This window comes from Equus przewalskii, chromosome 3 (assembly GCF_037783145.1).
Source record: "Equus przewalskii isolate Varuska chromosome 3, EquPr2, whole genome shotgun sequence".
Taxonomy (NCBI): domain Eukaryota; kingdom Metazoa; phylum Chordata; class Mammalia; order Perissodactyla; family Equidae; genus Equus; species Equus przewalskii.
The window spans coordinates 31,700,749-31,713,003 of NC_091833.1; the positions used below are offsets into that span (position 1 = coordinate 31,700,749).

The 12,255-nt window shown below is 50.1% G+C and overlaps 1 protein-coding gene across 1 annotated transcript in view; it reads left to right on the plus strand.

Moving 5' to 3' along the window:
- Positions 1-11,517: 11,517 nt before the first annotated feature.
- USP10 (ubiquitin specific peptidase 10) overlaps positions 11,518-12,255 on the plus strand; it is a 70,633-nt gene continuing 69,895 nt past the window's right edge. Inside the window, exon 1 of the mRNA XM_070612413.1 lies at positions 11,518-11,707. Coding sequence (XP_070468514.1) covers positions 11,687-11,707 — 21 coding nt within the window. The 5' untranslated portion in view covers positions 11,518-11,686. The remainder of the gene's footprint in view (positions 11,708-12,255) is intronic.

A 12,255-nucleotide genomic window follows, 5' to 3' on the forward strand; every position in this document is an offset into this window, starting at 1 on the left:
TGTTAAAAATATATTTTAAAAAAAAAAGACTCAGAAGAAGCCAACAGTGTTTGTCTTTGAAGAAAAATGAGTGTTTTCTTCTTTCCTCTTTGCTTTACCTTCTTTGGACATCGAGCTTGTGTTGCCTTGTTAATTGGATAGAATTAAAGCAAACAGAATTTTTTCAAGTGGCCTGGAGCCTCGTTCTCCTGCCTGACCCTTCATCTGACTTACCTGCGATGGCGGTACCGGTGGGACAGCAATGACAGGTGGCGGGGTGCCCTCTCCCTTTCCTGGGGGGCCTCCATCCCCAGAATCTGCCCATGGAGTTAAGCTCAAAATTACCGTATAAGCAATGTATCAACCGTGCTGACAGCAGCAACACTATCTTCTATGCAAATCACTGTAATTGTAGAGCGAGCACAGCATAGTAACAATCTATCACAGGGTAATTACACTTTTGTTATTCTTATAAACTTCCATTAAAAGAAAGCATCTTAAATTGGAAAGAAACAATCCATGTCACAAGCCAGTTAGTCAAAAAATGTCTGTCTGTTTGGAGGTCCCAGAATGATCATCATAACATCCACCCCTTATGAAACACTTACCAGGGACCCACCGGCGTGAAAAGCGCTTCGCGTTGGATGTCTCAAGATGCGCCCCTCGCTGCCGTGCTGGAGGTCCGTCTTGTGATCACAAGATCACGGGTGAAAAAACAGAGACCGAGAAAGATTCAAATGGCTTGTTGAGGGGACAGAGCTAGAATCTAAGCCTAGGAGCTTCTCACTCAGGAGCGAGGCGGTCTCAGCCACCAGGCTATGCTGGCAGTAGAGACGTGTTCTCAACCTCTGCTGTGGCGTTCTCAAAGGATCGTGAATGGAAAGGAAGAGAAAGACAAGACGTGTATACTATGCCCCAGAGGAGCTCTGTCCTTCCCTTGGCTTGTCTTTCTCTCTCCCATCAGGTGGACAGCAACCAGAGAGGCTCTATGTGTAAACAGCTCCTCCGGGACTGCCCCAGCTACCCAGTCCAACAAATCAGAAATATGGCATTAGGATAACTTCACCTGTCTCTCACCTTTCATATCAGTTGACGAATCCCATTATCTGAATACCTTTCGCTTCTTTTGCCTGTGACCCAGCTCCTCTGCAGCATCCTACTCAGGATGGCTTAATTGAGAAGTCTATGAATTATTTCTAGCTTCAGGCATGGCTGTATCCAGGAGCTCACACTGTGTCTTGAGCCTGGGATTCAGTTACAGCCTCTTAACTAGCCACACATCCTCCTATCTCTTGCGCTCCTCCAACTTCACCACCTTCCCATCCCCACTGGTTTACATGCCGATGCCTGAGATGTCTTTCTAAAGTGAAAGTCTGGTCACTATTCCTGTGCCAAAAGCTTTTGATGGCAGGATAATAGCTTAACTTCCTGCCTTGACACAATCTGCCATCTGCCCAGCTCCCCAATCTCACCTCCCAACATTTTTCCTCACGTGCCATATAAAGAAAAATTATGCTGACCTTGGGACGCTCAATGCCCTTCAGATGTCATCCCAGACTACTAGAGCAGAGGCCTCAAGGCTGCTGGAGGACCATCGACCTCTGAAAGGCACCAGGACCACCTTGGAAGGCCTGCTCCTGCTCTTTCTTGTTCAGCAGCTCTGAACTCAGGTGGATCCCGAGTGTTTACATTTCTAACAATTCCCAGGGGCGGCTGCTGGTCCCACGACCACATGTTAGGAACCACAGCTCTAGGGCAAAGGTCAGGAGGCTTTTACCGGAAGGGGCAGATCGTAAAGATTTTAGACTTTGTGGGCCAGAGGGTCTCTGTTGCAGCTCCTAAACTCCGCAGTTGTAGCAGGAAAGTGGCCACAGACGCAATGTACACGCATGGGCCTGACTGTGTTCTGATAAAACTTTATTTACATGAACAAGCAGTGGGCCTTCTTGGCCCGCAGTTTGCCTCTCGAGGGAAAGGTCATTTTGTTTGACTTCTTACTTACTGTTAGGGCCTACACCTTGTGAAGTTAGATGCTAACTTGCAGAGTAGTCGTGAGTCACAAATGACGTCTGTCCCATGGAGAGGAAGATGATTTACGTGTGGAGGAGAAGACGGCCCCGAATGTTACCACTGTCTCGCCGTGCAGGGCATTCCCCTTGTGTCGGGCTTTCCAGTCCTGTGCCAGCGGTCTCCCTTCCACTCCCTACGCAGCGGCCTCCAGCAGCCTCCCCCGAGCCCACTTCCCCTCCTGCTGCCTCCCTCCTTAACCAGATAAGGGAGCCTCCGACTGAGGCTCTCCATACATTTACCCGAGGTCATGGTTTTCACTTTTTGAAAGGATACTTGCACAACAATAACACAATAAGGTATTTATGACCCTCATAAAGTTGCAAGTGACAAAATCCCAATGCAAAGTGGCAAAGTTTAAAGAGGGGAGAGAGAGGTGGGTGTCTCAGTCCATGTGGAAATCGGAGTCATCTCTAGTCTCAGGCTGGCGGTGTCCAGGGGACTGGGGAACATCATCAGGTCTCTCTCCGCCTCTGTCTCTGTCTCCCTCAGTCTCTGGGTCTCTCTATCTTTTCTCTGTCTCCCTCTTCCTCCCTCCATCACCCCCTCTCTCTCTCTTCTCTCTGTCTCTCTCCCTCCACCACCCCCCCCCCCCCGTCTCTCTCTACCTCCCTCCCTTCCTCTCTCTCTGTCTCTCTCTCCACCTTTCACCTCTGCTGACATCCGCTTGGCTTCTTCTAAAGCAGGTCCTCTCATGTGACCACAGAGTGTCCCCAGAGGCCCCAGTAATGAGCAGTGGCCCATCCCGGTGCCCATCTTGCTCAGTGGCTTGGCTGCATCCTGGGAGGAGACTGAGTGACCGGCCGGGTCAGGTGCCCCCCAGGAGTGGAGCACGGAGCCCAGCTGATGAGAATCACCCCCCAGTCAGCTGAGTCCGGCCCCAGGCCTGTCCCCGGGGGAGGAGCATGGGCGCCGGCCCCGGAAGGAGCAAGATTACCCTGGAGTGGGAGTGGGAGTGGGGTACGGGGCAGACCAGCACATTTCTTCTGCTATTACAGACTATTACTACTGTTACTGCTGTGACTACAACAATAACAAAAACTAATAATACTAATAAAAACATCTTGTGTTTGGTGAGTTCTCGCTGAGCACCCAGCACTCCGCCTAATTGCTACGTGTGCATAACCTGTTTCCCCTCACCCACAGCCCCACATGATGCCTACTGGCACGAGCGCCGTGGATGGAGACACCGAGGCCCCCAGAAAGCCAAGTGCTTCCCCCAGGTCCACACAGCTAACAAGCGGTAGGGATTGTGACCAAGTCCATCCAAATCCAAAGCTTGTGTGGTCTCCAGTAATGCAAGATGTGTAAATAGGAGTTTGCCAGGCTAGACTGGAGGGAATAGGGAAGGGTGTGGTAGACAGAGGGAAGGGCACTGATAAGCTATGGAGCTGTGAGAGATCACGTTGCCTCTAGAGGATGGCAAGCCGGCGAGGGTATGGCGAGGCCGGAGAGCACAGGCTGTGGCTCTCTTTCTGGGCTGCATGTTAGAACAGCTTGGGGAGGGGGGGGAGCGTTCACAAAACACCTGTGCCCGGGCCCACGCGCAGAGATTTTGTCAAAGAGTAGGCAGCCATCTTTCATCTTCCACACAGATGGCTCCGGGCTGTTAACTCAGGAAGAAATCTCCACGGTGCCTTTGAGCAGGTGCAGCTACAGGCTAGCATGCTCTAGAGAACATTAAAAAAAAAAAAAAAAGAATGTTTTGGAACCAATGGAAGAGTAGTCAAAATCTTGATGTTTGCAAGTAATGGTTGTCAGAGGTAAAACAATCTTAGAGATGTGGCTCCATCCTCGATGTGTCACTAGAGAAGCCCTCAGATAAAGAAGTGACCTGTCCTGGCTCTCTGGAGACCCTCAGTCTGGTCCGTTAATTAACTCCTTAATTGATTCAGTGCATTTTGTGGAGCACTTATGTGACAGATGCTGTTCCACGCTCTGAGGATACTATAGTGAACAGATAAACATCTCTGCTTTCCTGGTGCTTCCATTTTAGGGAGCAAGACAGACATTAAAGGAAATAAATTAAATGTGTGGCACGTCAGTGATAAGTTCTAAGGAGAAAAAAGGAACAAAGAAGAGGATAAACAGTGTCGGGGAGGATGTTCCCATTTTATCCAGGACAGCCAGGGAAGTCCTCGTGAGAGGGTGACCCTGGAGAAAGTGGAGGAGCGGCCTTGGCCATGTGGGGAGGACATTCCAGGCAGAGGGACCCGCAAGTGCAAATGTCCTGGGGCAGGAACATCCTGGCCTGTTTGAGGAACAGCAAGGAGGCCAGCGTGCAGGAGCACAGAGAGCAGGGAGGAGAGGAGTAGGAGATGAGGGGAGGCTGGACAAGATGACGGAGGGCCTGAGAGGTCATAACATGGACTTCTACTCAGGGCAATGGAGCCCGTGGAGGGTTCTGAGCACAGGAGGGACAGGATCAAATTCGAGTTTTAACAGGATCTCTCTGGCTGCTGTGTGAAAGAGACAAGGGTGGAGGAGTAGGATATTGTGTTAGTAGGGTATTGCCATCATCCGGGCAAGGTGTGAGGGGCTAATCTTTCTGTCTCTAACTAGCTGGGTCACCTTGTCAAGGTTGGAAAATCTAGTTTGTCCTGCACTGAGAGAAAGCAAATCTCAGGAGAAAAACGTAAGGATGGGTTTCGAAGGCTTGAAGCTGTTGCACCTCGCTACCATTCGAATGTTCTCTGGGGCCCCCGTTCTTCATTAATTCATCAAGTATTGATGGAGCACTCACCACGTGTCAGGGATTATGCCTCGTGTCGAGGCTCCTGTGGAAAGCAAGGTGTGCGTGCCACACCCCCCCCCCCCCAGAACACAATCATGCTTGTTGGAGCAGAACCAGGAAATCTCGTGGCTTTTGCTCACCAGTGTGCAACGGGGCGAAACAAGCCGTCTCCTGCTCAGGGCCCTGGGCAGGAAGTGGCCTCCTTTATGAGGACTCACAGCTGTCAGGAAACCCTTGGGTCATCCCCCACCTAAAATGTGCTCACGGGCCACCAAGTCATTGCTTATTTGGTTACTTAATAATCAAAAATAGGGGCTGGCCCGGTGGTGCAGCGGTTAAGTGCACACGTTCTGCTTCTCGGCGGCTGGGGATTCGCCAGTTCGGATCCCAGGGGCAGACATGGCACCACTTGTCAAGCCATGCTGTGGTAGGCGTCCCACATATAAAGTGGAAGAAGATGGGCATGGATGTGAGCTCAGGGCCAGTTCTCCTCAGCAAAAAGATGAGGATTGGCAGTAGTTAGCTCAGGGCCAATCTTTCTCAAAAAAAAAAAAAAACATCAAAGATAAAGTCAGGAGAAGACTAGTTAAGCCACACACATTTCATGGCAGAGTCATCAGTGATGGTGAAGTGTGGAAACAACGCACATGTTGGACAACATCAGCTGAGAATGTGTGTGTATCTGTGTGCACCGTCCGTAGACGGACACATTCTGCATATACATTTTGTTGGACTTACCCTTGTATCTCCAGCACCTAGATTAACGCTTGCATGCAGTAGGAGCTTAATACGTTTTTGTCAAATGAACAAATACATGAATAAACGATTGGCTGACACAAATAAAGGATTTAACGAAGTGCCCAGTGCACAGCCCTCAGTAAACGATAGATGTTAGTATACGACCTGCCGGTTTCTCCAACATCTCTGCCGAGACTCCCTCCCTCCCTCCCCTGAGACTTGGCTGCTCGTCTGGCCCTGTGCTTAGAGGCACCGGGCGGGCTCCTCTAGTCTCTCCTGGACCCACTCCTCTCCACTCCCTCACGCCCACCGCACCCCTCGGAGGGTTGGTTGGTATCAGCTTCTCAGGTCGCCTTGGCTGACTTCTCTTCGTTCCTCAGCTTACTCTACTCCAGCTAGTGTGTATGATCTCCTTTAGTCCCCACCGCGACCCTGTGAGAAAGGCATCGGACAAGGAAACCGAGGCACCCGCAGTGGACTCGCCCCCTCCACCCGCTGCTGAGTGGGGTAGGGGGAGCCAAGCTCGGGCCTCCGGGACTCCAAAGTCCGCTTTGTAGAGGCCCATGACATCCTAACAACGAGCTCAGGGGGAAAAATCAATCATAGTGTTTGTGGCAGCGTTCTGGGGTCACAGATTTTTTTTCTTCAAAATCTCTTGATTTTGTCATAATAATTAATCTTGGCTTTAGCTTAGAAAAAATACTTATTTTGTGGGCTAAAGGAAATGGGAAGAATGCTTTTTTTCCCCTCATGCTGTCTGTCTGGCAGAAAGGAAAAACCTAAGTTAGATGAAAATCAATGAAAAATAAGAGATTGTTGGATGGATGGGGAAGGGAAGGGTTTGTCGGGGTGACTGGATCAAGAAAAATGAAAGGGCATTAAAAAGCAATGTCGCCACTTGAACTCGTTAATAACGCGAACGCGTGGCAGTAACGGATCATTTTATGTGATTTAAGTTGCAGTCACATTCCTCATCCTGGGTGATGGGGGAATCCACCCGACGAGGTGGGCATGACACAGCACTCTCCCTATTTTGTAGGAACCCAGTTACAGAAAATCAGTCTTGGAGCGACTTGGGGTCGGGATGAAGGATGCAGTGCAGACCACGGTGCTCCTTCCCTTCTCTTTACTCCCCCTCTGCAGCAGTTTTTCCCCAGCCAAGGTCCTTCAAGAGGGTGGTGTCTGATTGTTACCGTGTTGTCTGGGGACAGTGCCATTCCCTGGGGAGGGCAGAGACAAGGAAATGATTACAATGTGGAAGTGAGGACCTGTATGGATATTCTCCTTAAGAAGAGACTTTGACTATATGAGTTCTGCTACCAAAGATAAGAGAGGAAGAGATGGAGAAGAAATCAAAGGACGAACAGCCAAGCCAGCGTGCCATCCAGAGAGTGGATGCGTCTCCGAGAGCGAGCTGAGAGGCAGCAGCCTGTGCTCTGTCGTCTGCTCCCTTCCGTCCTCCGGCGGGTTGCTGGGCTGAGTTTGATGTTCATGTTTAAAGATAAACAGATTTCAGATAGCATGTCCCACAGAGCAAGGCATAATTAAGGGCTCAAGTAGACAACCTGAGAATTGACTCGGCTCTGGATGAAAAACCCTCTGTGTTGGTTTTATTAAGTGACACAGGGACAGAGACACATAGGGCAGAAGCCCAGGTGACCACGGAGGCAGAGATCAGAGTGACGAAGCTACAAGCCGAGGAACGCCAAGAATTGCCTGCAGGGCCAGAAGCTGGAGAGGGGCATGGGATAGATGCTCCCTCAGAGCTTCTGGAAGGAACGGACCCTGCCGACACCTCCATCTCAGAATTCTGGCCTCCAGAGCTGTGAGAGAAGAAATGACTGGTTATTTGTTCCTTCGTTCAAGAAGTATTTATTGAGTGGCTGCCAAATGTCTGGAGCTGTGCCAGAGACATATGGAACAAGACCAAGCACCTGGCCACCTGGAGCTTAGAGTCCAGTGGAGGAGACAGATGAGTCACGCAAGGAAGAAGCACACTGTCAACAGTCAGCTGGTGATAAGTGCTGTGGAGGGAATCAAGCAGGCGGTCAGCAGGGATGACGGTGGGGCGGTTCTGCTGGACAGAGGGCTCAGCGAAGACCTTTCAGAGGAGACGGCCATTAGAGACCTGAGTGAGCAAGGGAAAGAACGTTCCAGGCAGACGGCAGGCACATGCAAAGTGAACACGGAGCTGCCTGGTGCCCAGAGCTGTCATTCTCAGACTTTTTGGTCTCAGGTCTCTTGACATTCTTCAAAATAATTGCTGACGCCCAAAGGCTTTTGTTTTTGTGAATTATATCTGTCGCTATTTACCAGTTAGGAGTGAAAACTGAGACATTTAAAAATATGTATGACAACTTAATCCTAAACTCATTGTATATCAACATAAAAATAATGTGTTTTTAAGGAAAAATAATGATTTTCTAAAATGAAAAAGAAGAGTGGAATTGTTTTGTATTTTTGTAATGCCCCTTAATGTCTGGCTCAATAGGAAAAGATCTCGGTTCTCGTATCTGCCGCTGAATTCAGTCGGTTGTGATATGTTGCTTCGACTGAAGCACATGAAGAAAATCTCGTCTCGCCTGCATAATGGAGCTGGGAATGGGCGGCAGGAGTATTTTCCTGAAAAGTATATTCCTCAAAAGGAATGGCCTTTTCAGATAATTGTTGATATTTTTCTTTGTTGCTCTGCCAAAAGCAAAATTTCTTACAGGAAAATTGGAAAGTGGAATGTGAAATCCTATCTATGAACTTTCTGTCCTGTGTTAGATTAAAATCCATTGCTCTCTCATACTTTGAGTGACTCTCTTACTCATGCCTGATTTTATAACATCCCAACTGGGTCATTTGGAAAATATTGATTTACTGAGTTATGCAGAATTTCCAAACGTTGAAACATTCCATTATTCATTATTTTTTTAAAAACCCCCTCTTTTGTTACTATTATCACCAATCTCACCAGAAAAGTCTTTAAGTGTTGGAAAGCTGTCCAGCTCACAATGGGGAATACGAGTTTCCCAAAATTCTAATTTTTGTTTGAAAGCTTGAATTTTATCATCAGCAATAAATTCTGTCAAATGCACTGAGCTCTCCCTGTGCAAATATCACCTTCCTTTCCAAGGAGTCTGGGAATAATGCTGATACTTTCCACCATTTATTGAGCTCTTGCTGTATGCTGTACATCTTACTAAGGAATTTATGTGTTATCTGGTTATTATATTCATGTTGCTACGTCTCTGTGAGGTATTATTTCTCCCATTTTACAGATGAAACTGAAGTCCAGAGAGGTTAGGTACCTGCCCGAGGTCACACAGCTAGTGGCACTCTTCTATACTATCAGAATTCCAGAAAAGAATTTTCCAGGTAGGACAGGCCTAATTGAAATGCTCTGCCCCATTGGGCTCAGAAATTAAATTTGCTTGTGAGACTATGTATCCATTGGCTTCTGGGGTAACATGGACCCCCTCTAAAGACATACTTATCAAGACAGCTCAAATGTTACTTGTTCGGAGAAAACTTACACCTTCCCCGGGATACAATAAAAAGCCCTTTACCGTTTGTTGAGTGGTAGTTAAAAAGTGCCAGGCACCATATTCCACGTGCTAGACCGCTTACTTCATTTCCTCCTGGCAACACACTTGCAAAGTAGGTGGTATTATTTCCCCGTGTTAATTTCCTGTTGCTGCTGTATAAATGACCACAAATTTACTGGTTTACAAATGGTTGTTTTAGTTCTGTAGGTCAGATTCCCTGGGCTAGAATTAAGGTCTAGGCAAGGCTATCTTCCTTCTGGAGGCTCCAGGGGAGAATGTGTTTCCTTGCTCTTAGAGACTGCTTGGGTTCCTTGGCTCAGGGCCCCTCCCTCCATCTTCAAAGCCAGCAGCACAGTGTCTTGCTATCAACCTCTCTGTCTCCTTCTCTCTCTGCCCTGCTTCTTGTCACATCTCTTTGTTTATCTGACTCTCTGGTCTCCTCCTTCTTTTCCCTTATTAGGATCCTTGTGATGACATGGGCCCACTCTGATAATCCAGAATAATCTCTTCATGCCAAAGTCCTCAACTTAATCACATCTGCAAAGTCCCTTTTGCCTTGTAAAGTCACATATTCATAGGTTCCAGGGATGAGGATGTAGACATTTTGGGGCTGGTGGGGGTGGCATTATTCTGCCTACCACACCTCCTTTATCAAAAGATTCAAAGGAAGGTTAAGAGAATCTGCTGAAGTTCACACAACCAGCGAGTGGGGAGTCAGGATTTTCATTCGGAGACGTCTCGGCTCTGGGTTCCTCCACTGCCCCTAGACTCCTTGCACGTTCCAGGGCCTGCTAAACACTGTAGGGCCCACAGTGCCAGTTTATCTTTTCCTTTTGACATTTATCTCCTTGCTTCGAAATCATGTGTTAATATCTTTGTAAGTCACTTGAAAATCAGCGCCGGGTCTTATTTACCATAATTTTTATTTTTTATTCAAGCACTGTTATGATAAAAATCAGACATCAACCACCATAACTCACCAATGGGTTTTCATTTCCCTTCCAGCCTTTATCCATGTGCAGATACAATTTTCCTGTCATTTGTAACCATAGCATGGGTACAATATTATATTCTGTTACCCTAGCTTTTTGTTATAAAAATTTTCAAAGATACATAAAAGCTGATAGTTCTAATCAGATCTAAGAATTGTTAATATTTTACCTTATTTGGTTTCTCTCGATGGATATTTTTGTGTCTTTTTATGCTTTTATTTGTTGTTGAACCATTAAAAAATAACTCCCAGCCATTATGACATTGACCCCTAAATTCTTCAGATGCATATCCTAACAATAAGATCAACCTCTTACGCGAGTACAATATCATCATTACACTATGAAATTACCAATAATTCACTAAAATCATCTATATCCAAGCCATACTCAAATTTCTCCAGCTGTCAAAAAACATTTACCAGCTTAAAAAACACACGAGGATCCAATCAAGATTCACACATTGTATTTGGTCACGTCATTTTAGTTCTTTTATTTAAGCACTATCCCCCCCGCCCCTTACATTTTTCATGGCACCCCATATTTGAAAAGACCAGGCCCTCGTCCTGTGGAATGTGGGCATGGATCGCCCTGTGGCTCTCTGCTGCTAGGCACAGGGTCTGGTGACCGCAGGCTGTTGGTTGAATAAGTGAAACCAGTGATAACGGTTATGAAAAATAATCATAGTAGCTAATTTTTATCGAAGGCTGGCTCTCTTGGTCAGTGCGTCCATACTCGTCTAATTTGATTCTCAAAAAACTCTCATGAGTTAAGACATTTTATTAATCTCATCCAGAGTTGAGGAAACCAAGGCTTAGGGAACGGAAGTCACCTGCCTGAAATCACTCAGCTAGAAACGGGGCCAAACCAGATGGAAAACTGCGTGGTCAGGGAGGGGCTCACTGTTTCCTGAACCTATTACCCAAAGCTGGTCCGTCTGTACACACGCGTGCATGTATGTAACACTTATGGAGCGCTTACTCTTTAAGCGCCTGACGTGTGCGTTTATTTACTGATCTGAATATTCTCCAATGCCCAGCAAAAGGCGCGGCACAAAGCAGGCGGTCAGACAACGTTTGCGGAATGAATGAAGAGTGAATAAATGAATGAGGACGGATGTGACCTCCATCAACCAGGGGACTCCCCCACGATCTTCAGCGTTCACTTCGGAGACCCCGGTCCAGGCAGATCCTGGGGTTCGGGGGCCCAGGGCCGACCTCCGGCCGCTGCCCCGGGCTCGGGACGTCCTGAGTGCGGCCCGGCACCCAGATGGCCTCCCAGCATGTGAGAAGCCCGGGAAGGCTGGGCGCTTTGGCGTTATCATCTCCAGCCCCTGCCCTTTCCCCTGCCGGCACCGCCGCCGGGCCCGCGGGCTCCGGGTTCGCAGCGGGCGGGCCCGCACCCGCCCTAGAGGCGCGGGCTCCGAGTCCACCCGGGGCCGGCTCCAGCCGCGCACGCCCACCTGTCGGCCGCGCATGCGCAGCGCCCGCCCGGCGCGCCCGGCCTCCCCGCGCCCCGCGGCGCGCGGCCAGTGCGCAGGCGCGGCGGCCGATGCGAGTGTGTATGTGCGGGCGAGAAGATGGCGGCGGCGGGGGAAGCAGCGTGAGGAGTCGAACGAGCGCCGAGGCTCATTGAAACGGGCCGCCATGGCCCTCCGCAGCCCGCAGGTAGCCGGCGGCCCGCGCCCTCGGCGGGAAGGGGCCCCGAGCCGCAGGCGGGCGGGCGGCGGGCGCTCCCTGGCCCGGCGCGGGCGTGTGGGAGTGGGGGAGGGCGCCGGGACACGCTGCCCGGGACTAGGCCCGAGCCGCCGCCGCCTCCGCCGTGGCCGCCCGCCGCCCCCCGGCCCCTGGGCCCGCCTCGGGGCGGCGCGGCCGAGGGGGCGCCGGGCCCGCGCGAGAGGGCGCGGGGGCGCGAAGGGGTTAACCTTCGGGCGGGAGCGCGCCCGCCGGCGGGGGACGCGGGGCCCCGGGCGCCCCGGAGCGGAGGCCGGGGGGCTTCGGAAGACCCCCGGGGCGGCAGAGGTTTCCACGCGCCCGGGGCTCCGCGTCCCCCGCCCGGTGCGAGTCGCCGGGATTTGGGGGTGCCCCGTTTCCCCCTGCTCCCCCCCCCGCCAAGGCTGCTTTCTCAGCTTGATGGAGCGCGGGGGGCCGGCTGGGTCTCTGGCTTTTAGCCCCAAATCGCTCAGGGGCAGCCTTAGGTTACTGTTGCAAAGAAA